General features: G+C 40.9%; 2 protein-coding genes across 2 annotated transcripts in view; one reads left to right on the top strand and one right to left on the bottom strand.

Moving 5' to 3' along the window:
• The first annotated feature begins 1498 nt into the window (after window positions 1-1498).
• LOC131342510 (cytochrome c oxidase assembly protein COX14 homolog) lies at window positions 1499-2333 on the top strand. The gene has a single exon (XM_058373496.1). The coding sequence runs from the start codon at window positions 1499-1501 to the stop codon at window positions 1679-1681; it is 183 nt and encodes a 60-aa protein (XP_058229479.1). The 3' UTR covers window positions 1682-2333.
• The window catches only part of cers5 (ceramide synthase 5), a 32062-nt gene continuing 7437 nt past the window's right edge, over window positions 1946-26570 (bottom strand). Inside the window, exons 2-10 of the mRNA XM_058373494.1 lie at window positions 17182-17287; window positions 14730-14860; window positions 14405-14462; window positions 14049-14099; window positions 12454-12546; window positions 9602-9730; window positions 9377-9483; window positions 5720-5876; window positions 1946-3578 (exon numbers count right to left, since the gene is read on the bottom strand). Of these exons, the coding sequence (XP_058229477.1) occupies window positions 3429-3578; window positions 5720-5876; window positions 9377-9483; window positions 9602-9730; window positions 12454-12546; window positions 14049-14099; window positions 14405-14462; window positions 14730-14860; window positions 17182-17287 (982 nt within the window). The 3' untranslated portion in view covers window positions 1946-3428. The remainder of the gene's footprint in view (window positions 3579-5719; window positions 5877-9376; window positions 9484-9601; window positions 9731-12453; window positions 12547-14048; window positions 14100-14404; window positions 14463-14729; window positions 14861-17181; window positions 17288-26570) is intronic.

Genomic DNA, 26570 nt, shown 5'->3' on the forward strand with positions numbered 1-26570 from the left:
AACGTAAAGCCCCGCCCCTAGGGGCGTGTCCTAATCACAGTAGCTGTTTATTAGCAATAGACCTGTCTATTAGTGCATCTTCTTTCAATTAGGGGTTATCCTTGTTGAAAGGGAAAAAAGATAGGCGTTTATTCATTTCCTAGAGGTTTTAGAGGAGAGTTGTACCAAAATGGCACTCTTCCAGGTCAGAATGCTGCTATCACAGACTCTGTTGGGGCATCTGTAAGAGTAATAAAATTCCTCAGCTGTTTCCTGGTGACCTGCAGCCCTTTGTCACTGCTCAGTCTAACATGCATGATCTAACTGTAAAGACAGATACTCATCTTCTAGGATCTAGAGCGCTGGTTTCTCGCCTACCATGTGGAAGGCCCGGGTTCAAACCCCAGCCACAGTGCTGGTCCCAAGTCCAAGATAAAAAAAAAATGGGAGGGTTGCGTCGCATCATAAAAGGCATCCGGCGTTAAACCTGTGCCGAGTTGTTGTGTGGACTAGTTGGTCCACTGTGGCAACCCCTCACACATGAAGGGAGCAGCCGAAAGATCAACAACAACTCATCTTCTAGGATCTGACCCAGATTAAAGTTGACTAGTGTGGCTATAAGAAATCCTCCACAGTTGAACAACTTATTATTTTACATAAGTTTATAACAAAATACACAAATTTTCAAATCTATTTTCGTAGAAGCACATCTCGTCGCTTATGTTGATTCATGGGGATTGGTTTCGCTTTTACGTGTGGACATTTGAACTAGGTTTATCTAGTTCAAGCACATCTATTTTTATCTTATGTCTATCTTTTATCTTATCTTTTATAGGCTTATCTAGTCAAGCACATTGTATCAGGTGAAGTTTAATTCACATTTAAGCAGAGTTCAGAGAACTGAACAGAGATACGTTCTGTCTGTATCTAGTAAGTATAACTTTAACTAGTGTTAAGTTAATCAGACTTAATATTTAAGCAGTACATTTATTTAACTAGGCTAATAACTTGGCTCATATGGTTTTCATCTTTGTAGCAGGGTACCAGTCTGCTGCATCTCCAACTTTTCACAACTTGTTCAGGTACAAGGCAGCAGGGACGAGGATTGCTTGAGCAAAAAAATTTGGGTAAATTTTACTGGAAAAGGTTTGAGACAACTGGCATTTGAACTGAACTTCAGGTTTGGGGGTTTTGCAGAGTTGTGAAGATGACAAATATAACAGACAGGCTACATGGGCCAACATCTGTTCTTCCATTTGTGCTCTGAAGTAAAGAGAAAGATGAGAAGCATACCATTTTCACTATAAAACTTGTTTCCTTAAAGTGTTAATGATATAAAGTAAGGTTAATAGATTGCGAGGGAAACATGTCCAGTTCAGTCCAGTCCAAACTAGCATTTCATGCAGGTATCAACCTCAATACAGATTCTGGATCAGTAACTGGAGTTAAACATTCCCGAGGCAAGCAAGTCTCCAGGAACTGAAGATCTTTTTTTCCTCCCCATTTCAGAGAGTTCCCCATGCTGCGCACCAAGCGTCTGGCTGATGTGGGTTACCGCGTCTTCTCCGGGTCCATGATGCTGCTGACCCTGTACGGAGGCTACCTGTGCGCTATGCGCGGATACCGCTACCTGCAGAGACAGAAGCAGCTCCAACTGGCTGCACAGAATCAGAACATCGACCCTGAGATCGTCAAAGACTGATCACCTGTTCGTACCGGGACGGCTGGGTCTCGTCTCCATGGTGACGAGATCTCACCCGTTTCCATGTATGGACTTACTGTAATTTTTATTTGGAAAAATGTTATTTTTTCTTCTCAACTCAACTGATTTTTCTGTTGTAATATATTAAATAGTGAAAAAATGGGAAATTTTTTTACCTGGTAAATCATTTCATCGGTGTGTCTTTGCTTTTGTAGAAAGGAAAAAGCTTATTCCAGACTCAGGAACGACTGAATTGAGTACAAATTCCAAACTAGTCAGCTTTAATCCTTGTACACTTGTGCACGTTCAAGGTGTATTGCATAGACACAGCTTTTAAATAACATGGAATTGTTGTCTACTTTACATCTTTCACACTAGACCGATCACAACACATGAGGGGAGACGAACACGTCTAACATCGCTGCCTCAGAATCCGACATATCAATAGTGCACTCTTTTGTAATTAACTGACCTCAGATGCAGAGCTTTGTACAGTACAAAATCCTAAAACATCGGGAATTAATAAAGCGTGCTTTAAAATGTCGGCGTAAATGAAATTTAAAGGATTTTCTTGGCAAATTGTTAAATGTAGCTGATCAGCAGAGACATGTTTGGTGTCCAACATCTGCTTTTTTTTTCTTTTTTTTTTAACCTAACAAGCAATCAAATTCCAGCTGTTAACAGTATCGTACACAGGGTCACAGGGAGTCTGGAGTCTATTCCCAGGGGAGTCAGGGCACGAAGTAGGATGGAGTGCCAACTCATCATAGTGTACAAACATATTATGGACAATAGAATATAGAAATGCCAATCAGTATATCCTAAAGCACATCAGTGTGACATTACTGACATGTACCCCTGGCTGTAGAACGAACTGTCCAGTTTAGATGTTCTGATTCACCTGGGTGGAGACATGTCAGTATGTTTTTAGCTGGACAAGTGTGTACATAATCTCATAAGGGTTAGGATTAAGGACTAGGATGATTGGAGGCATTGGATCTGGTTAAGCTCCACCCCTTGAGCTTTCAGGAATCCAAACATCAATCCCAGTGGAAGCACTAAAACAAATGAACACCAACATCACTGAGCTGATCGACTGCCTGCATTTGTAGTGAATGGGCCAACGGTTAATTATAATCTTTTTGCACTGAGATGAGGTAAAACTAGTAAATCTAGTACTTACTATGCCGGCAACTGACTACATGTCATAACGGAGTACCAAAGCATCTCTCAGTGTGAAGCGATCAAGTCATATTTTAATAAACTTCTTTCGTTTCTGAATAAAAATCGAGCATAATGGGAAAAAGACAAAGCAGGAGTAACCGAATGGTGAAATGCGTAAAAAAAAAACAACAACAACAAAAAACAGGTCAAGTACATCAAACACAGAAAGAGTAAGTGTAAAGGGAAAGGATTTCCTTCCTGACTTCAGTAAAACATGAAGATTTCGGAAGAAAGTGAGGACACTTCTGCTTCTGAAACAAGATAATGGAAAAACCAAAATAAATCAAATCACTGTTGTCTGTCTCTGTAGCATCAGTGTCTATACAGCCAAAACGATTCAGCACTTCATCATCATCATCGTCAACATTAAACACCATGTCAACTCAAAGTATGTAAAAACCTGGGGAATGTGTATACAGTGCTTCATTGTATTTTATAGTTTGGTCAGGAACTGAATGGAGGAGTGGAATTAAGAGATGCAGGAATATCAGTTCTGGTGAATGGCTAATGGAGTGTCTCAGTGTCACCAGCTCTCGTCTTTCTGGGTCCAGGGCTGGGATCCGAAATGTCCATTGGTGCCGTTTTCCCGTTTGGCTGAGGCTGTGTGGGTGGGAGTCGTTTCGGGCTCTTCGTCAGAGCTGCTCTCGATATCGCTACGCACGTCTTTGGAGACCTGGTACACAGAGATAGCGTTTGTAGCGGACAGTGATTATTGGTTGTTAGAATCCTACAAGAGTTTCAGATACGCTTTACTCTTTAAGAGTTCACCTGAAGGTGTCCTCGTAAACCAAGTTGCCAGTTTATTAGGTACACATAATATGTAGGTATACAAATATGTTAGAAATTCATATTTATAATAAAAAATAAATTATTATCATTATTGTGTAAATTTATGATCATGTAACCGCTGGAGATAGAAAACGTATGCATAAAATAAAATGTAAAAATATTCTATTAGCTTTTATGCATAAACAAACAACTAAAAGTTAAATATTTAACAGCAGTGTAAAAGGAATAAGAAAAATGCATCCATTTGTGTACCAGATAAACCTGCAAAAGTAGCATTCTGTCAGTTTTTCTTTAGAAATGACACAGCTAAGGAATTTTAAGTGAATCTGGTAGCGCTGAGCAGCAAACAAACTACTAAAATCCACTGGCAAATTCATCATTCAATCAGTTTTTTTTCCCCCTAAGACATCTTGCATGATTACCACACATGATGAAGAAAACATTGCAAACTGAACCAAATGAATAGTCGATGTGAATTATCCTTTAATATCCTTACAAACGTTGGGTTTAGATATCCCCCGAACTAAGAGGAGAAACGAGAGGAAGAGGAGGCACACTTACTGCTGAGGAAGGAGAGAACGGGGTCTACGAGGCGAGAACAGTGAGCGAGGTTAAAGCAGACAGAAAAAGGCAGAGATCTCGATCAGGAAAGAGCGACAGAAAGACAGCAGCTGCCTTCCGCCCGAGAGGAGAAGGTGAAAGAGAGAAGCCGCTTCTGCAGTGGAAAAACAGGGAGGAGCAAGAGGCGAAGGATGAGAGAGTGAAGGAAGGTAAAGAGCACTGGAGAAAAGATGAAGGACACGGCAGGTCGAGGAAGCCGGAAATGCGAGAGTTGTATGCGAGATGCACTGTTTTAATATATAAACCAGGGATTGTTACTTTGCAGGCATTGAAATGAAACCTGGTAATTAAACATTTAGCTGAAGTAGCTTTGAACAACATCTACAAGTGTGATGGATTTTGGGCCTCTGGGACTTGGCTTTCTAAAGCATGTCTTATGATAGCTTTAGCTGTCTTTTTTTTGTATTAGTGAGAAACTCCAAGCACAGAATTCTGTGGGATGTGGTAGCTTAGTGATTAAGGTGTTGGATTACTGATCAGAAGGTTCACCAAGCTGCCATTGCTGGGCCCCTGAGCAAGGCCCTTAACCCTCAATTGCTCAATCATTCAAAACAAGATAAGTCGCTCTAGATAGGGATGTATGCCAGAAACGTAAATTATTCTTCATTTAAACTCCTACTAGTAAAGACACAGATATAATTATTTTTTACTTATATTCGCCACACATGAATGGGGAAATAAGAATGTGTCTTGGCCCTGTGTTAAATCTTCTGTAATTTTGTTAAACCTCTGTCAATATCACAGGGTTTGCTTGTTGTTGATCTTTCGGCTGCTCCCGAGTGAGGGGTCGCCACAGTGGACCAACAGGTTTTACGCCGGATGCCCTTCCTGACGCAACCCTCCCATTTAATCTCGGCTTGGGACCGGCACTGCATCCAGTGACTGGGGTTTGGGCACTGGCTGGGAATCGAACCCGGGCCTTCTGCATGGTAGGCAAGAACCCTACCACTGAGCCACCAGCATTTGCTTGATCGCAGAATCCTGGCTTGGGGACTGGATAAAGTCACATCAACACTGTCAACTTGGGCTGAAGAACTGCTGATGTAATCAGAAAGCCCATCATATGCTCTTTCCATCCTTTTAACACACCTAGTGCTGTTTGTCTCTACTCTTCTAGAGACAAACATACTCTTCTGTGTACAGTAATGTTTTATGGTCCCACTACCTGCGGGCACACGACAGAGACTAAGGTAAAATCCCAGCCACTGTTGTGTGTTTATTTCAGTTTATTTCTGTTATAACCCTTTGTTTGCTTGGGTCATAAAGAAGCAAACTGTGGACTCCAGTAATACCTAAGCTATTAAAAATAATAAAACATTACTCTACGTATAATGCACTTCCTGAACCATGCATGGTGAAGCGCTACAAGCTATAACGATGTATGATCGCTCTCTATCGGCTCACCTTTCCTCTCATGAGGGCTTTGAAGGCGATGCGTGCTATGAGGTAGGACCAGATGATGTGCAGCACCTGCAGCACCAGCAGCAGAATGTTAAAGAGCCACCACGAGGGGTATGGCCCGATGATCTCCCAGCTCTCGAACATTGTACTGTTCAGGATCCTACATCACACACACACACAGACAGAGACACACACACATTACTGACCTTAATCAGACATTAGGTCAAAATCAGTGTCTCTCAAAGATTTTTCATTTTTAATTCATGACAACACACACACACACGTCCTGTCCAGGAAACAAGAGTGTAAAATATTAACAGTCTTTGTGTGATACTGATACCAAACTGTCAAGCATACGACCTGCAGGCTGAGACTGACCTGATACCCGGTCTAATCTGGGCTAACCGAATTTAAATTCACCATCTTGTAATTGAAATATTAGAAAAATTATAAGTCTCTGTTATTCCACTAGGGGGCAGATTTGGGCAATAATGTCTGTTTCACATACTGTATACAACACATACTTACAAAGTAACATTCTAACTAGCAGGGGTAGAAAATACGTGAAGTTTTCTTTTCTCATCCAGCAAATGGCTCTATGCTATACATCAATCTAACAGGCTTTCATCAATGTAGAAACAAATCTGCAAACCTTCTCATGCTACACAACATATTTAGCTCTATGTATCTGTCCGAACCTGTGAATGCACCGGACTGCAGTGTGGAAGTTGAGGATGAGCGCTCCTGGCCCTACCTTCAGTAAAATGAAAATCCCGGAGTACTGTACACACTGTATACTGTACACACCCTGCTGTTTTTCATAGGAAAACCAGCTAAATTGTATTAGTGAGCAGCAAACAGAGATAAGTTTAACACAATGTGGTGTGGTTTTAGATCAGAAATTACACATTACATTCATTTAAGCACATTTTACTTTTGGTTACTGGAGTGCATTTAAAAGTTTAACTTTTTTATTTTTTTACATACTTCCACTTTGAAGAGAGTGAGATAACGCTTTCACGTTATTTCTCATATCTGGTGACTCTTCAGGATTCCAGTCCTGCTTTAATATTATTAACTTATTCATGTAGATTCATGACGTATAGTGTACTGCCAACTGAAGGGAGTGAATATACACTATACTGGCAAAGGTTTTGGGACGTCTGCCTTTGCATGCACGACTTTAATATGGAGTTGGCCCACCCTTTACAGCTATAAAAGCTTTAAACTCTTCTGGGAAGGCTTTCCACAAGGTTTAGGAGTGCTTGGAAATTTTTGACCATTCCTCTAGAAGCACATTTGTGAGGTCAGGTACTGATGTTGGACGAGAAGGCCTGGCTCACAGTCTCCACATTAATTCATCCCAATTGTGTTCTATCAGGTTGAGGTCAGGACTCTGTTAAGTTCCTCCACACCAAACTTGCTCATCCATGTCTTTATGGAACTTGCTTTGTTCAGTCAGGTTGGAACAGGAAGTGGTCATCCCCAAACTGTTCCCACAAAGCTGAGAGCATGAAATTGTCTAAAATGTCTTGGTATGCTGAAGCATTAAGAGTTCTTTTCACTGGAACTAAGGGGCCGAGCCCAACCCCTGAAAAACAACACTTGAAGTCAATGGTTTGGATGGGTGTCCCAAAACCTTTGGCAACATAGTGTATATGCAAGCTGCTAATAAATATGGTGAAACTATGGAAGTGTTGCCGTCTGTTCACCTGCCTGTAGGTGATATCTGCGTGTTGAGAATGTTAAATAAATGTGTTGAATAAATGTGTTGATAAATGAACACATTTAAAAGTTGTTGCGCATTAAAAGCTATGCAGCATCTGCCTTGTGATTAGTCAAGTTAAAGTTTAGCAAGAGATGCCCCACCCGCTTCTCTGAGAAAAAAAAAAGAAAAAAAGGAGAAACTCTACAGTAGATTTCTACATTAATCTAAATAACAGAACTATAAATGGTTTATCATGGACAGTGTTCTCAGTAGCGGTTAGGTTTCGAATGCTGTGAGCTCATACCACAGTCCTGTCAGTGAGCCACTGTTGAGCCCTTAACGCTCAGCTGATTGGATTTGTGTCTCACTGCTAAGTCACTCGGAATAAAAGCGTCTGCTAAATGAATAAGTGTAATGTAAACCTTGTGCATGGCTAAAGTGATGAATGAGCTTTAGGTCAGGTTTATCTGCGCATTGTGGCCAGCGTGTGTGTTGTCAGCGCTCGGGCTCCTCCTGCACTGCTGCATGAGGTTGGGTAATGACACCGGCACTCAAACCCTAAACCCCAGACACTGAATCTGCCTGCTCACGTTACTGTCCGGCCGGAGAAGGCAATCTGAAGCGGTCCTTATCGGAAATGGCCTTAAGAGCGCTTAATTGGGCTTTTACACACACTGACAAATTTCATTTCTAATGGCATTTTTTTTTTTCAGAGCAAACTTTAGCAGTAACCAGTGAATCACCCACAGAAGACAAGACAAGGGTTGATTTCTTAAGCAAATCACACAGAGAACCTGGCTCTATATATATATATATATATATATATATATATATATATATATATATATATATATATATATATATATATATATATATATATATACATACATACATACACACATACACACATGTCTGCCTTTACATGCTCATGAATGTAGTATGGAGTTGTCCCACCCTCCCACCCTTTATAGCTATAACTGCTTCAACTCTTCTAGGAAGGCTTTCCACAAGGTTTAGGAGTGTGTTCCTGGGAATTTTTGGCCATTCCTCTAAAAGCACATTTGTGAGGTCAGACACTGATGCTGGAACTGGAAGGAGCCATCCCCAACCTATTCCCACAAGGTTGGGAGCATGAAATTGTCCAAAATGCCTTGGTATGCTGAAGCATTAAGAGTTCCTTTCACTGGAACTAAGTGGCCGAGCCCAACCCCTGAATGCAATGATTTGGCGGGGTGTCCCAAAACTTTTGGCAATATAGTGTGTGCATCATTTCTACATCCACAGCTTATTCTCAGATCCTTGGGTGGCAGAACATCCAGCTAATATAACAAAAACAGGTAGAAAAATGTGCGTGTTTGTTGCTGGTCAACACAAAACATGTATTTGTTGATATGGTGAATTTTCCTTCATAGAGAAGTCTCCAGAGTCTGCAGTTTGTAACCAGTTAATAAGGACATGGGAAAGAGCATTTTGAATCTCGCCAAGCTGACATTTCTTATTTCCTTCAAGAAAAGCTGGTGAGGACATGCAAGGGTAAAGCTGCCATAACAGAATCGACAACTTCAGTGCAGGCATTCTGAGACATTAAAGGTGTTATAACCTGAGAGAATGCAAGATAGACTGCTTAGTTTAATATGTAATGATGAAGATGAATGTAATTGTGGGTAAGCTGCTGGGGTATAAGAAGATTAAAACACTTAAAATCAACTTCGGCATAGAAACAGTAACTCAGCTTCATGTCAGGCTGTAACACACCACCCAATAACTGCTGATTAATTTCCTGTAAAAGCATGCCCATCTTTTATTCCATGTATATTTAGATGCTTTTCCTATAGCACATGGTATATAGCAACATAGACTTTTTGACAGTGACTAAAATAGATCACTTCCGGATCATCCAATTATTGTATAGATGCCTCTCACACACACACAAACACTCAAGAGTTACTCACCAAAAAGGATAAATGATGAGCCTTGTCCCAAAAAAGGCTGCACCAAATACCACAAACAGGAAGTCACACAGTCGCTGATATTTGGCATAATTGGCTAGCTTGGCAGCCTGGGAAAGAGAAATTCAAAGTTGTATGTGAACATAAAACACTAAACGCTGACCACGATTTCAAATGTGTTTTGCATGTACGGTTTCAATTGATTATACAGCTCCTTTCACACTGTACCTCCAAGAGGAAGTCGGAGGCGTCGTGCACACACATGACCAGGCTGCCCACACGCACCATGTTGTTCACATATGAGAAGCTGATCAGGCTCACAGTGGCCAGGTGATGCACAAACATAATCAGGAAGTCCTAAAAATGGAAATACGCAGAATAATACTTGTTAGTAGCACGATTTGAGTGAAGGTAAAAACAAGCGGGTAAAAATGCATGCACAATTTCGCTTCTCAGGCCCACAAAAGCTCATAATTATTAATAATAATATTTTTGGAAAATTATTCATAAAGAAAATTGTAGTAGAAGTGAAGCTATATAGACTCATAGAAAGAAAAAAATAATTATAAAGTTTACTATTAAGCAAGTATATAAGTGAACATTTATTGAGCAAGCCTGAGGTGATGGTGGCGAGGAAAAACTCCCCGAGATGATATGAGGAAGAAACTTTGTGAGGAACCAGCCTCAGATGGGAACCCATCCTCGTTCGGGTGACACTGGACATTAAATAACGTAAATGTTGATAATGTCCTTTCTACAACAGCAACCAAGAGCTCCTGAGGATCTAATAGTTATCAAATGATATGAAAGGAGTGGCAGCACAAGAGGCAGAGGCTAAAATGAAGAGTGGATTTCTCCGCTGGAAAAAACCTCAGCCTTAGCAACAAGCACAAACAGTTTTGTTGACGATTTGTGCAATCAACCTGCTAATGATTTAACCAGTGGGCAGAACAATTTAATTAAGGCACGTTTTTCAGTTACAGATGAAAACGTTCTTGCATCACATGGAGCTGAATAAACTTCGAAGATTTCTCCTACTGCTCCCGACATGCTAATTAGCAGGAAAGTTCATGTACACAACCAGCTTTTTCAACCTATTTCAAATCCATGGCCTGATTTATATAGAGCTGATGCTTCTTTACTGTTATAAGCCTCCTGGTGGTCCAGCGGCAGGATCCGGCGCTTTCATTGCCGAGGCCCGGGTTCGATTCCCGGGTAGGGCATCAACCCAAGAGCTAACTCTCAGTACCGGTCCCAAGCCCGGATTGAATGGGAGGGTTGCGTCAGGCATGGCATCTGGCGTAAAACCTGTGCCAAATCGAAAACATGTGGACCGAATGATCTGCTGTGGCGACCCTGAAGTAGGAGCAGCTGATAGAACAACAACAACTTCTCTAATGTTATAATAAACTCCACTCTTCTGAGACGGCTTTCTATTAGATTTCGGATCCTTGTGGGGATTTGTGATCATTCAGCTACAAGAGCTGTTTAGTGGGGTTGAGGTCAGGGCTCTGTGTAGATCACTTGAGCTCTTCTTCTCCAAACTTGCTTGCAAACACATGTCTTCATGAAGCATGCTTTGTGCACAGGAGCATTGTCATGCTGGAACAGGTTTGAGCCTCTTAGTTCCAGTGAAGGGAATCAAAAAAGCTCCAACATACAAAGACATTCTAGACAACAGTGTTCCAATAGTTTGGGGAAGAACCAGATATGGGTCAGCAAACATTGGCTGTATAATGTACATAAGTAACATTCGTTTTTGTACAGATTGAGTAGACTATAAAAATCTACCTAACAGACCAAATGCCATGTTTTTTTTTAAATTAAAAAGCATCGGTTCTAGCATGCTAACTAAGAAGCTAACATATTGATATAATAATCCTAATTCTAATAGTCCAAAATACATTGAAAGCAAAGATTTATATGCTATTTTGGGGTTGAAAAAAATAGGTTTATGAAATAGCACAATGAACCATGTGCTGGAAATTCCCCTAAAGGGAAATGGAGAGAGGAAGTGGGTAAGAGTGAGTACAAAGGTACAAAGCTGTACTGAAAGTGAGCAAAACACAGTGCTCAGGTGTGTTTCACCGCTAAGCGACACTTTTAATGTACTGAAGCTTTCTAGAAGCACATGTCTGTTTAGCCTGTTATGAAGGAGACTCGATGCCGTGCTCCAGTGATTTGTAATTTGTCAGAGGTACAGCTGTGTGTGTGTGTTGTCTTATAACTTACTTATAACTTACTAGTATAACTTACTTAGTAACTAAACAGTTTAGATCTGCTTTAATGTAGCAGGCACTAACATGTTTTGCAGGCACTATAAATAAATAAAATGTATGAGATGCTGTTTATCAATAAATAAAAAAATAATGTCATCTTGGTGCGAATTGCTGTGGTATAAGAGGAATAAAATGGTCCAGGACATGTTGTTATGAGAAAAGGATCAGCTTCAGGGTTGTGACGGTAACTCCGCTTCTCATTGTTCTGCATCGTTGATTATTTTCCTTCAACAACACATCCTGTTGTGGTGCGGACTAATCTGTTTCCGTGTAACAATAAATAAACGAAATTGGGATTTAATGCACCAGAGACAATTCAAACTACTCTAACATGGCTCATTTTGAGGCTAATTACATTTATGTCACTGAGGAAGCAACAAAATGTACTCACAATTATCATTCATTGTGCAGCTCCACTGCCTTGAGTAGATTTAGATTACAGTTTTTCATCAATGTGTCAGTAGCGTGTGTGCAGGTGTGAACAGGGCCTCTGAGTCTCTGCATGTCGGAAATATTTGCAACATATGTCCGTGTGTGTGTGTGTGTGTGTGTGTGTGACTGAGAGGAGAGCAGGTGTGTAAAGTAGGTCACTGTGCCAAGTAGACAGCGCTCAGGGTAGATTATGGACTAAACAAGCACATACACGCATAAACACACACACACACACACTAAATAAAGCAAACCACCACTGCTGAAAGCAAAATAAAGTTATTGTGTGAATATACTCGAGTAAAGCCATTCCTATTAAAGTAGCTGGTAAGTGTCACATCTTTTAATACAGTAATAATGACACACACTCACCTTTCTTTTAATGTCTGTAAACTGGGAGAACATGAGAGACCAATAGAAGGCCAGCTCTGTCACATAGTAGTGGTACAGGCCAGGACTGAGGGCCTTGGAAAAGAAAAAAAGACACACACACACACACACAATACTAAATATAAAACTCAGCATGTGCTGATATTCCATATTCCTGTCATGATCCTGAAAAACATGCAGTGCAATTTTACTCAGTTTGGGCTGTGGGCAGTTACATCACTGCAATTTTATAATCCATACTTATCAAACTATCGATAAAGACTTGGACTAGGATAAGTGTCTGATTCGGAGATAAGCGCCTATAACTAAAAGAGAATAATAATCATTACAGCTCCATTGCTGGATTTCTGATTTGTTGCTTTGGAACTAGACTTTGACTTACACCGATCGGCCATAACATTACGAGCACTGAGAGGTCAAGTGAATAACACTCCTCATCATGGCACCTGTTAGTGGGTGGGATATATTAGGCAGCAAGTGAACATTTTGTCCTCAGCGTTGATGTGTTAGAAGCAGGAAAAATGGACAAGCGTAAGGATTTGAGCGAGTTTGACAAGGGCCAAATTGTGATGGCTAGACGACTGGATCAGAGCATCTCCAAAACTGCAGCTCTTGTGGGGTGTTCCCGGTCTGCAGTGGTCAGTATCTATCAAAAGTGGTCCAAGGAAGGAACAGTGGTGAACCGGCGACAGGGTCATGGGCGGTCAAGGCTCATTGATGCACATGGGGAGAGAAGGCTGGCCCGTGTGATCCGATCCAACAGACGAGCTACTGTTGCTCAAATTGCTGAAGAAGCTAATGCTGGTTCTGATAGAAAGGTTTCTTAATACACAGTGCATTCTGGATCAGGACTGTACAGGCAGCAAAAGGGGGACAAACACAATATTAGGCAGGTTGTCATAATGTTATGCCTGATCAGTGTATGTCTACAGTATCATATGAAATGCAATTAAGCTGATTGCACATTATACGTTATTTCTTAGTGGCCAGCATGTCCACATTATCCACAAAGCGGTAAAACACTTGTGCCGTTATGGGAAAATTAATTCACTTTGGTGTTGTAACAATAGCTCTGCTTTTCACTGGACCAAGGCACACCATCCTGTCATGGATTATTTTTCTGTAACAGCGTACCATAAGGTTGGTGAAAGCTCAGTGCTTAAAACGTTGGAGCGATCAGAAGGTCGAGAGTTTAAACCCCACCTGCTGAGCCCTTGAGCCAGGCCTCTAACCCTGCACTCTTAACTGTAAACCAACCAGCAGTTCAGGAAAAAATGCCTAGTGTGAAAGCAGCATTAGCCTCTAGCTTCTCAACACTGGTAAATACATCTTTAACCCATCTTCCTGCCTGGCACTAGTTATGGGACGGAAAATTATACGGCTCTCACATTACACGAATCTCTACCTTGAGGACACGTAGAATGCTTCAATGAAGACGGCTGGAGTACTTTATTACGAACTCCAACGCAAAATGCTATGGCTGTACGGAATGTGTATGCAATGTATTGTGAAATCCATTATCAGCGGTGTAATAAACATGAAATTGTTGAGCCACACACAGGACGATTATCTCTCACCTGAAAGGGGTAATTGTACCAGCACTGTCGCGTGTCCCACATCCAGGGAGACTGAAACAGCACGCACACACAATAGTGTTAAAATGTATTCATATACATGGGAAAGGCTAATGACTGTATAGTCTAGGTTCTGCAGCTGCACTGAATCGAAACCTTCATTGTAAATGAGGTAGAACATGATGTCTGTACTCCTAAAATAAATCTTTTATAAACATGATAAAAAAGCCATGAACAAATTATGCACTACTGTGAAAGCTAAGATGAATGCTTTGCCCATAATACTTTTCGATTATGTATTCCAGATCATATTTCAACCTTTCCCGGTCTTTTATTAATTTAGGTTTTTTTTTGCTTACCTGCCATAGAAAGCAGAACCCATAGGTAAATATACCCAGATAAAATGTAAACCTCCACCTGAAAAGAAATGAGGGTCAAACAAAATGCTTGTGTGTTCATAGTGACAAAAGCTGAGACACACACACACACACACACACACACACACGTTCAACCCTGAACAAACACACAAATTCATAAACCACTGAAATATTCCCTGCTGGAAAGGCTCCAGGTCATGAGCACTCTGCCAATAATGCTATAACTCTAATCTACTCTAGCAGTAATAAAAAGGGCCCAAGGTCATGTGCATGCAGAGGAAACTAGACAGCACACAGCAGGACCTACATGCTCTCACAGAACTTGGTCCTCGTGCTGGGTTTGTCCTGATTCCGCCGATGACGAAACCATCGCTGGATCTTCCTCACCTCCCAGTCTAGCTGCTTAGACAAACCGTCTAACTGACGTGCATCTGGACACTGAAATATAAAAAATATATATAAATAAGTGGACACTTCTATATGGACACACCAGAAGAGTAAACTACTAAATAACTTATTAATTAATAATTAATAATAATTATTAATAATAAATTATTTATTTTTACTGTGTACCCTCACCATCCAAATACCCTTGGCAGGTGGGAATACCTTCATGATGAGAAAGGATGATGGCCAGACTGGCTCAAGGTGATAAAAAGTCTAAAATAACTTGGTGTGGTTAAATAACCACTCTGTACCGATCATTGTGAGCAGAAGAGCATCTCAAAATGCACAACATGCCGAACCTTAAGGTGGATGGGATACATTCTGTGCCTATTAAAGGGGTTTAAATGAATTAGACAGTTGTATTGCTCAACTTACTTAATTTATCGACTGAGGTTCATGGATAAGTCATATGTCATGAAGCTAGATCTGCAAGTTAAGGCTGTATACTTACCATCATGACATCTAAGACATTTTGGATTTGGATGCAAGCGAGCAAGTAAATAAATCAGAAATACACCATATTGCCAAAAGTTTTGGGACACCTCTCCAAATCATTGAATCCAGGGGTTGTTTTTCAGGGGTTGGGCTTGGGCCCTTAGTTCCAATGAAACTGTTAATGCTTCAGCATACCAAGACATTTTGGACAATTTCAACTTGACTGCACACCAGTGCACAAAGCAAGGTCCATAAAGACATGGATGAGCGAGTTTGGTGTGGAGGAACTTGACTGGCCTGCACAGAGTCCTGACCTCAACCTGATAGAACACCTTTGGGATGAATTAGAGCAGAGACTGCGAGCCAGGCCTTCTCATCCAACATCAGTGCCTGACTCACAAATACACTTCTAGAGGAATGGTCAAAAAGTTCCATAAACACACTCCTAAACCTTGTGGAAAGCCTTTCCAGAAGAGTTGAAACTGTTATAGCTGCAAAGGGCGGGCCAACTCCATATAACCTTCATGTGTATGTAAAGGCAGATGTCCCAAAACTTTTGGCAATATAGTGTATTTATAAATGTGTGAAAACTAAAAACCAATTACGTGACCTAATCCCATCGACATAAATTATTTATTTAATAATTGGTTTCATTAAATAAACACTGAATTTATTTACTAATCAATTAATTAGTTGCTGCAGGTTTTGCACCAAAATAGATTGGTTTACGAATCCATCCGTCATTCACCCCGTCTTAACTAGAACCACAAGCAGCCTCATAGCATGACGCTTTGGAGTGTTCTAGGCAGACTTGGATGTTTTTTCCATGAAAAAACAGGCCATCTAACCACCCTACCCCTTAGCACAGACTTAAGGTGCTGTAGTTCTCTTGGCAGCCTCCCTGATTAGACTTTTTCTGGTATAAATTTTAGAGAGACGCTCCTCGCCATTTTCTGTACTTGATAATGGGCTTTCCCGATGTTCTACAGTTTATAAAATAGTTTGGAAATGTCTTTATACCACTCTATTGATTAATATCTTTGGACGGTGGGACCCTGTACATGCTTTATAAACTGTGTGCAAAACATGGCTTTAGCAGTCTGATGAAACCAAGCACATGTCACGCAAATGCAACAGAAACAGCTGCTCTTTATTTGGGGTTTTTTAGAATTGTGGACACATGTATAATGATTACCTTTGAACCCAAGTCTGAATGTGATTAGTTGACCCATTAGAACAGTGTGCACACTTATACAACCAGCTTATTGTATGGCTTTTCTTTCTATTCCTAAAAGGTAGGCAGACTTCAGGTTTGTTGTTTGCTATATCACATTAAAAGGTGGGGCATGATTTATTTTGGTTTCGTTTCACACATCACAAAACCCTGAGATTTTAACAGGGGTGTGTAGACTTTGCAGATCCACTGTACCTGAGAGCAAGGTGCTGCCCAAGCTGTTAATCTATGACTGGCAGTCACAGGATATTGGAAAAGGGTCTAGTGCATCTTTGAACCTGACAAGTTATTGCCACAGTAATGATAAACCTTCTTACACGGGGTGTTGTTTTTACTGTCTATGGATCAAGGTACAGTGAAAGTACATAATAAAATTGTGTTTTACGCAATAAAAGAATAGGCATGTATAAGCTTTATAAAACTGAAGGTAGGAAAGAAGAAGGACAAGAAAAGGCAGGTGAGTATTATTCAAACCATTAGGAAAAAACGGATTAGGATCTAAATCCGAGAGAAAAGGGATGCGAGTTTCAAAAACCATGAATAAAGCATGGAAAAAGATGGATTATAAAGATCCCACGTGTTAAAAAAAAAACAGTGGGAAAATTGAAAGGATAAAACAAAAAGGAAGGTGGATTACAGGTACCTTTGAGATGGATGTAAACACTTTCTCTAGGACCGCATTTGGCTGAGCTCTCCGGCTCACCTCGGCCTGGATGTGGAGGACGTGTGCTAAAGGACCTGCGATGAACCTGAGAATACAGAAAGCTTTCTTTTAAAATGCTAGCTTTCATTGCTAGGTTCATTCAAGTGCAGACTCAAATACATGAAACCATGAGTGACGTGATAAAGCAGGACTTTTTTATATCCAATACTATGACAAACCGAGGGGAAATTCTGTGGCAAGAATTTCTATATTACGCATATAACATGGTTTTGGTTAATATAAAGTTTATAGAAGTAAATACAATATACACTGTAGCACTAATCAAAACTATTGGAACATTTTAACCATTTTACACATAGATAGATTTAAATGAAACTCACAGGATACAGTACATAAAACACAGATAGATAGACTATATTGCCAAAAGTTTTGGGACGTCTGCCTTTACATGCACATGAACGTAATATGGAGTTGGCCCACCCTTTGCAGCTATAACTGCTTCAAATCTCCTGTGAAGGCTTTCCACAAGTTTTAGTGTTTATGGTTAAAATTTTGACCATTCCTCTAGAAGTGCATTTGTGAGGTCAGGCACTGATGTTGGACGAGAAGGCTTGGCTCACAGTCTCCACTCTATTTCATCCCAAAGGTGTTCTATCGGGTTGAGGTCAGGACTCTGAAGTTCTTCCACACCAAACTCCCTCATCCATGTCTTTATGGACCTTGTTTTTTTCATTGGTGTGCAGTCATGTTGGAACAGGAAGCGGTCATCCCCAAACTGTTCCCACAAAGTTGGGAGCATGAAAATTGTCCAAAATGTCTTGGTATGCTGAAGCATTAAGAGTTCCTTTCACTGGAACTAAAGCCCAACCCCTGAATTTAAAGATCTGGAGGGTCCCAAAACTTTTGGCAATATAGAGTAGATCCACTCAGGTTAGCGCACATACAGTACATTAGTTGGTGTTACATTTCGCAGTTAAGTCTGCGTGATTAAAGTTTCTTCAGTTGAATCTGAAAAGGTGGCAAAAATGGAGACCGAATGTGTCTAAAAGTGTCCGCATTTCCTTTCAGCAAGTAGCAAGTGTGAACTTAACTAAATGAGCAACAGCTAATAGACATGCCTGTGAACATGAGTTCCTTTCACACAAACACGTAATAAAAACGCTGCATCATATTATTTCTCACAAACTACCAGCTTGGTATCAGTTGCATGAAAGGACTTTGTGTTTTACTGGCACGTCAGCGTGCACTGACCGGAGCTCTTCACACGTAGCTCTTAAAGGTTTAGTGAATGTTAAAGAAAATTCAACTGAGAGAGAGTGCAGTATCATAAATAGTACTTGTTAAATGTTATATACGCCAAATACGCCTCTTGTAGGAAGAACAGGAGCTAAACCTCCATGATTTCCAAAACCATTCATTAGAAACTATCTTACCATTTCCTAACCACAACAATAACACCCTCTCAGAATGAGGTAAAGTCCTGACGCTGCACGCCTGCCTGGTTAATAACTAAAATCTGATTTCCTGTCCAGCGCTCTAGCATTTGTTGATCTCAGCAATATTCTACAGAGGTCAGGACTGAACATTCTGCTAACTCCGTTAACTCGATCTGTGAAATTTCTGCATTTTAAATATCCACTATTGTGGCCCATTGTGAAACGAGGCTCCGCCTCCCTCGCCTGACAGAGGCACAGATGGAACGGCTAGCTAAGCTGAGGAGATTATACTGAAAGGATGACTGTGTTTGCACATAAACAAAACAGGAGAAGAATGTCAAGACTGGCCTTTAGTTACACTCCGAGTTAAATGAGTAACACACCTCCGCTCCACGGAGACTACAGGATGTCTGGTTGCTTGGGCGTAGGGTGTTTATCTTTTCGGCATGTGCCGGTACATCACGCTTGAAAATCTCCCTGCTATTTTAACCTGGACATTTTGGTAACCTATTAATAATACATAGCTGAGATATGGGAGATCACAGAGACTAATATCCATAGACCATGACCTATTGGAGAAAACACGTTATTCATGTAAATTCAGGCAAATAAACCATAGCTAATAATTCAGTGAATTTTGATTAGGCAAAGACACATCATCCAGGAACACTGGTGCACCTGCTCATTCGTTACAATATAATTATCCAACTAGTTAATAATGTGGTAGCACACAACAATACGACGCATAATATCATCCAGATAGAGGGTCAAGAGCTGCAGTTAATGATCACATTAAACATCACAATGGAGTAGGACGTGATCTTGGCGACTTTGGCAGGGTTGTTGGTGCCGCTGACTTAGGATTTTCATCCACAGCAGTCTAAAGAGTAGAATACTAAATAACAATGAGAGGTTTGAGGAGACAGGAACTTACAGTAATAACTACTCTGTACAACCGTGGCAAGCAGAAAAGCACCTCAGGACACCCCTCTGAATCTGTGCTAGAACAACATCAGACTCTATTCGTCAATCAAGAACAGGAAGCTGAGGTTACTGTGGAAACAGACAGTAAAACTGGAGAGGACAATTGCGGAAATTCTGTTAACGTGGCTGCCAAGACCACCAAGAGCAAGCAAGGCCACACTGTACATCTGTGCTGAGCTGAAAAGCATCTCAGAATACAAAGCTTGAACCTTTAAGCAGACGGGCTACAATAACACAAGCCCACATCAGGTTCCCCTATTAATCAGGACCAGGAACATGCTCGCTGAAACTGAAACATTGCCTGGTCTACTTTTAAATGTGGCAACCGAGACCATCCTCCTTCTAGTATTTGTCATGACGTTCAAGTCATGAATTCTACTAACAAACAGCTTCGCATCACATGTAAAAAACCTGGAGAGAAAAATCTCCCAAGACGAATGTAAACTGCTGGAGGGAATTCCCCATGCATTTTTGCATAACACACAGAGTTCATCACCTCATGCCTGCATGCACAGCCGAGGAAGGTGGGAGTCCTGTGATTAAACCTTTGACCCTGAGGTCATGCTAATTCTCTTGGAAGAGTGGTAGCTCATGAGGGGTGGTGGTAGCTCACGAGGGTTGGTGGTAGCTCACGAGGGTTGGTGGTAGCTCACGAGGGGACGTGGAAGCTCAAGTGGTTAAGGCTCTGGGTTGTTGATCGGAGGATCAGGGTTCAAGCCCCAGCACCACCAAGCTCCACTGTTGTGTTTGTGTGTATACATAAATAATATTGGCAGAGTGTGTGTGTATATATATAACAAATCAACAGTAACATAAGGAGCACTGTATCAATGCAACTTTGTAGTATAAACAGTGTGAATATTGTGTTCAAACTGAAAATTCACAAGTACCTGAAGGTTGCACTTGTTAAACTGGAGAGAAGAAAAAAAAAACAATGTGTGGAATGTCGAACACCTCATGCATTCAACCTTCACAGCTTTGCTTACATAGCAGAAGAGGGGCGTGGTTACCGGGCGCTGATGATGGATGAGAAAGCATATACAAAATAGCTGACGACAGACCGGTGGAGAAGACATCGTACAATCGTCTTTTAAATTAGCCCAAAAGTTTTGCAACACCCCTCCAAATCATTGAACTCAGGTGTTGTTGTTCCAGGGGTTGGGTTAGGCCCCTTAGTTCCAGTGAAATAATGCTTCAGCTTAATACCAAGACATTCATGCTCCCAACTTTGGGGGTACAGTTGGTACATGTAAAAGGCAGACGTCCCGGTTTCGGCCTGGCTCGCAGTCTCCGCTCTAATTCATCCCAAAGGTGTTCTATAGGTTTGACGTCAGGACTCGCTTATCCAGGTCACATAATGGACCGTGCTTTGTGCACTGGTGCGTAGTCATGTTTGGGTCATCCCCAAACTGTTCCCACAAAGTTGGGAGCATGAAAATGTCTTGGTATGCTGAAGCATTAAGAGTTCCTTTCACTGGAACCGAGACCAACCGCTGAATATACTGATTTGGACGGGTGTCCCAGTACTTTTGGCAATGTAGTGTACATAGGGATAAAATGAAGATGAGTAGCTTAACTTTAAACTTTATAATTGTTTTTCTGTATTTCTGTAAAGCTGCTTTGAGACAATGTCCATTGTTAAATGCACTATACAAATAAACTGAATTGAATTAATACACAGTCTACAGTTAGTATAGTATAACATTCGACATTTTGCACACCTATATCTATTAAAGCCGATACTCATACCAATGCAATGTTTTTAAAGGAACAAAAGGAAAAAGTGTAACTATCATTTCAAAATGTAAAACATTTGGCTGTAAACAAATCAAACCATAGTTTGGGGACAAAAAGATTACTCATGTCTCCACTGTATTTTATTTATCATTATTATTATTCACATTTCCCCAGCAGGCGAGTTGGTCCAGCGGGCCTGGCGCTTTTTTCTTTCATTCAACAACCCAGAGAATGCACAAAAGATCTACTCACGAAACAAAATGCGCTCGACTGTAACGCGACACGCCTCAGAGTTGTAACTACAGCGCACTCGACTCATCCTGGACTTCTCCACCTGCTGCTGCAGAGCAACGTCAGGTTTTACTAGTCAAATGAATTTGCTTGAAAGGAGGAAACGCAAACCTTTTTAGGATCAGGAGCACTCAGCTATGCGTAAACACAGACGCGGAAAAAAGAAAAAGGTCATTCTTCACATGCTAATACATGACATCACCTCGAGGTTAAACATCGTGATTGATATCTCTCATCAGGAACTCAAACGGGATGTAGTACCTTGGGCACTTTCACAGAAAAGCGATAAATGACTATGGCCGAATTGTCTTCTCTGAGGGAAGTAGTATTAGGAAATACTGTATTTAATCATGTGTTTCTCTATAGAGATATAGTTTGTCACTGTATTTGTCACTCACTTTTCCGTCTAGTCAGTGAGGCTGTCCCGATATGCAGAGAAACAACATGATTTATAGAATTTACGGAAGTGAAAGAAAAAAGGGGAGTATATCTTGCAACTCGACAACAATTCAAGTCATAATAAATAAATGTAAAAAGTGGCAAAAGTGGCACTGCCATAATACACTGATCAGGCATAACATTATGACCACTGACAGGAAGTGAACAACCCTGATTATCTCCTCATCATGGCACCTGTTAGTGGGTGGCATATATTAGGCAGCAAGTGAACATTTTGTCCTCAAAGTTGATGTGTTAGAAGCAGGAAAAATGGGCAAGCGTAAGGATTTGAGCGAGGGCCAGATTGTGATGGCTAGACGACTGGATCAGAGCATCTCCAAAACTGGCAGCTCTTGTGGGGTGATCCCGGTCTGCAGTGGTCAGTATCAAAATGCTCAAAAATTGGGTTGGTAATGCTGGTTCTGACAGAAAGGTGTCAGAATACACAGTGCATGACTGGTTTAGGCAGCAAAAGCAGGACTAACACAATATTAGGCAGGTGGTCATAATGTTATGCCTGGTCGGGTGTATACCTCTGTGCCTGTGTTTATCCTGGTCAAAAAAAATAGTTCTGTGAGCACAAGGTTAACAATTAACACATTCTGTGTAGAAAAAATAAAGATATGTCTCTAAAATGTAACAAGGTGTGTGTGTGTGTGTGATAAAGCAGGCAGTAAAGGTACAAGCATATAATAACCTGAGATAGACACGTAAATGGCCATTGACACAGATACAGTGTAGGTGTAGATAATGTGTGTGTTTGTGTGTGTACCTCCCCACACAAGGCCAATATAGCAAATCAAACAACTCACAATACACTAGCGTCAACACAACTAAACTCTCACTACAAACATGTTGTCTCAGGCTTCTAGAAAACAAGCGTAACACTCCAGAGACTGCAGCATGCATCTTATCTAAGGATGCTTTAGAAACATGTTAAACGTGTTCGGACTCGACTGCTGAACTTCCTGCATAGCTAAAACTAAAATCACAAGCCTGTGGCTGCGTCTCCCGTTACCGGGTTTTCAGTGAAGATCGGATAGAGGCTGTTACTCAGCTGTTAGAAAAAGGAGAGATCTGAATGAAAATAGAGACTCTGTCCTTCAGGTCAGTGTTGCATGGTGAGTGCTCTGGTGGGATGTCCGGAATCTTTAAACGCTCACATTTGACGAGGGTCACTGAATTGCGTGATGCGATCAATTCAGCTTTCCGAGGTGATACGACGTGCACAGGTGAAAGTGAAAGTTTGCGCACCCCCTACAGCTTCGGAATGGGGAAAAAGAAACTGATGCTTGTTCTACAAATGAATAGGAGTTCCAAGCTTTTCAATTCAAATCAATGGGAAAATAAGTTTTAATATATATCGGCCATGACCCATTCACTTTAGTCAGAATGGCACTGTAGTACAGCACCCGAGACTACCTGCAGGAAGTGGTCCGACTTCGTCTGCACTTGGAACCGTACCGCGGGTTCCTGTGAATGTGAATGCAACTCATACTCAGGTCTGCACTTGTTCAGGAATTAAAATAACCTGTGTACTATGTTTAGGGGGACGTTATGAGACGCAGAGGTGAGGAGCCTTATTCAGGTATGGGAAGAAGAAAGCGTGTGGGCGTGTACACTCGGTCAAAAAGGGAGCCGAATTCAGGTGATCCAAATGACATCACTGGGAAGCTCCGCCCCCCCTTCCTTTCGTCTCGCATGCTCTCGACTTGTTTCGAGTTCATTAATCTAAAGGATCGAATCCGACATACTTAAATCTAGCCAACATTACACAAGTATCTAGTGAATTACAATTAGTTGGAAAAAATTCAGCCAAAAAAAAAAAACCCAGCCAAAAAAATTCCACAAATAAATAAAAATAATCCCCCCCCAAAAAATAATAATAAAAAAATCCCAAAAAAATCTACAAAGAAAAAGAAAGAAAGAAAATAGAATAAATAAAAAAAGAAAAAAAGTTTAAACATGCTATTTTCCTATTCACCAAAGTCCAGTGTGCATGTGTGTGTAAGCATACCAAATGTTGCATTATTATATATATATATTATATTATATATAACAGCATTATTATAAATCTGTTATCTGTAACACATGCATGTGTATGAATGGCAGTCCGTTCTTCAGCTGATAATGCTGATATTCGCACACTAAAGCCACTTAAAATTGCATCTCAAGCTTTGATTTTAAAATTGAGCCATCGCTCTCCGTCAGATGAGATGAGCGCAACTTTCTTCCGGTCATAGCTGATCAGATGACCCTTTTACTCAGTCCCAGAGATTTGTGTCACATTCAGCTTACAAATATCCGCTCTAAAGCAATCTGATGACAGGAAAGAGTGTCATTTACACATTGAAAAAAAGCGCTTCACCACCCCACAGGATATGAGCAATGAATGAATCTGGTCTGTAAGACACAGGAAATTTCAGGCTTATATCCTGGTACTTGTGTACTTGTGACTGTATTAAGTTTTTGGGCTTCACCGCTGCGCCGCTACACACACACAGTGCTTATTAGCTTGAATGAACTTTGCTGTGAACTTTCAAGCAAGAGCTTAAGCAAAGGACTGAGGCTTTAGTGTGAAACCCTCTCAACCTGAGACCTTTATCCTGTTTTTTTTTTTTTTTTTTTACCCAGAATTCCACATATCTGATGAATACAATGAGCTAGAGAAAGTCCTCGTCTATTACGATAACCTGAGTCATCTATTATGCTGAAGGAGCCTCTGTATCTCAGTAGCATTTACGAGTATTTAACACATTCCTTACGGCAAACTGAGGCAAACATAGAGGTGTGTGTGAGTCACTGAGCATGTGTGTGTGTGTGTGTGTGTGTGTGAGATAAATGCCTGTATGAGTGGGTGTAGTGGACTAGCACAAATATGGTCATGTGTAAGGCTGTCTATACTCTTGTGTGTGTGTGTGTGTGTGTGTGTGTGTGTGGTGTCTCACAGGAATTTAACTTTCCCAAACCTCTTTCTCAGAGGCTATAAAAACATCCAATAAAGCAGACAAGTAGCGCAAATGCTCAGTTAGGTGCTTTATATTTTGCTTCCACTATATAATGTTTTAACATAATGTTTCGGTATAGAATATCCTCAACACGCAACAGGCTTTCAGTTAAGAGACATGCGATGTGACAGTCATGCGATACGGGTGGAACTACACCAGGTCAGTGAACAGCTAGCTAGCTATAGCTTTAACAAAGCAAGGCAACAAATAAATATAGAAATATATAAATAAATAATCTGGCTACTTAATTGCTTGCATTTCCTCTACTTTGCACTTTTCTTAGAAACAGCATGCAATAACGTAGTAATAAAAAAAGTATACTTAAAAGTTTCACTAGTGGACTAATGGCTTAATCAATCGCTGCTTCATTAACTAATCATTAATGAAATGAATTGCTATTAAATTAAGTTAATGGCTGAAACAATCAGTCAGATAAGCACATGTAAATAATCGATTCATTGGCGAGAAAAGAAATGATAGATTAAAGTGATTGCTCTGGGTTGTTGACCAGAAGATCGGCGTTCAAGCCCCAGCACCACCAAGCTGCCTCTGTTGGGCCCTTGAGCAAGGCCCCCAACCCACCCTGCTCCTGCATCATGGCTGCCCAAAAGTTTTGGCCCCTTAGTTCCAGTGAAAGGAACTCTTAATGCTTCAGCATACCAAGACATTTTGGACAATTTCATGATCGCAACTTTGTGGGAACAATTTGGGGATGACCCCTTCCTGTTCCATCATGACTACACATCAGTTGCAGACAAAACACGATCCATAACGACATGGATGAGAGAGTTTAGTGTGGAGGAATTTGACTTAGAGCGGAGACTCTGAGCCAGACCTTCTCGTCCAACATCAGTGCCTGACCTCACAAATGCGCTTCTAGAGGAATGGTCAAAAATTTCCATAAACACACTCCTAAACCTTGTGGAAAGCCTTCCCAGAAGAGTTGAAGCTGTTATAGCTGCAAAGGGCGGGCCAACTCAATATTACGTTCATGTGCATGTAAAGGCAGACGTCCCAGTTGTGGAATGGCTCACAGTCTCCACTCTAATTCATCCCAAAAGAGTTCTATCGGGTTGAGGTGCAGGCCAGTCAAGTTCTTCCACACCAAACTCTCTCATCCATGTCTTCATGGACCTTGCTTTGTGTACTGGTGTGCAGTCATGTTGGAACAGGAAGGGGTCATCCCCAAACTGTTCCCATCAAGTTGAGAGCATGAAAATTGTCCAAAATGTCTTGGTATGCTGAAGCATTAAGAGTTCCTTTCACTGGAACTAAGGGGCCGAGTCCAACCCCTGAATTTAATGATATGGATGGGTGTCCCAAAACTTTTGGCAATATATTGTATATAATAATGCACAGGGAAACATGTTTACTGCTGTATTATTGGGATGCTGCCTAATTTCCCCGACTTTGAATTCAGAGTTGGTCCATTTCCCATGTCGGAGGTCATGTTTTCAGAGTATGCTTGATTACT

The sequence above is a fragment of the Hemibagrus wyckioides genome, linkage group LG21 (assembly GCF_019097595.1).
Source record: "Hemibagrus wyckioides isolate EC202008001 linkage group LG21, SWU_Hwy_1.0, whole genome shotgun sequence".
Taxonomy (NCBI): Eukaryota; Metazoa; Chordata; class Actinopteri; order Siluriformes; family Bagridae; genus Hemibagrus; species Hemibagrus wyckioides.

Excerpts from the sequence above, each read along its gene's own strand:
- LOC131342510 (XM_058373496.1), top strand. The coding sequence starts at position 1,499 with ATGCTGCGCACCAAGCGTCTGGCTGATGTGGGTTACCGCGTCTTCTCC.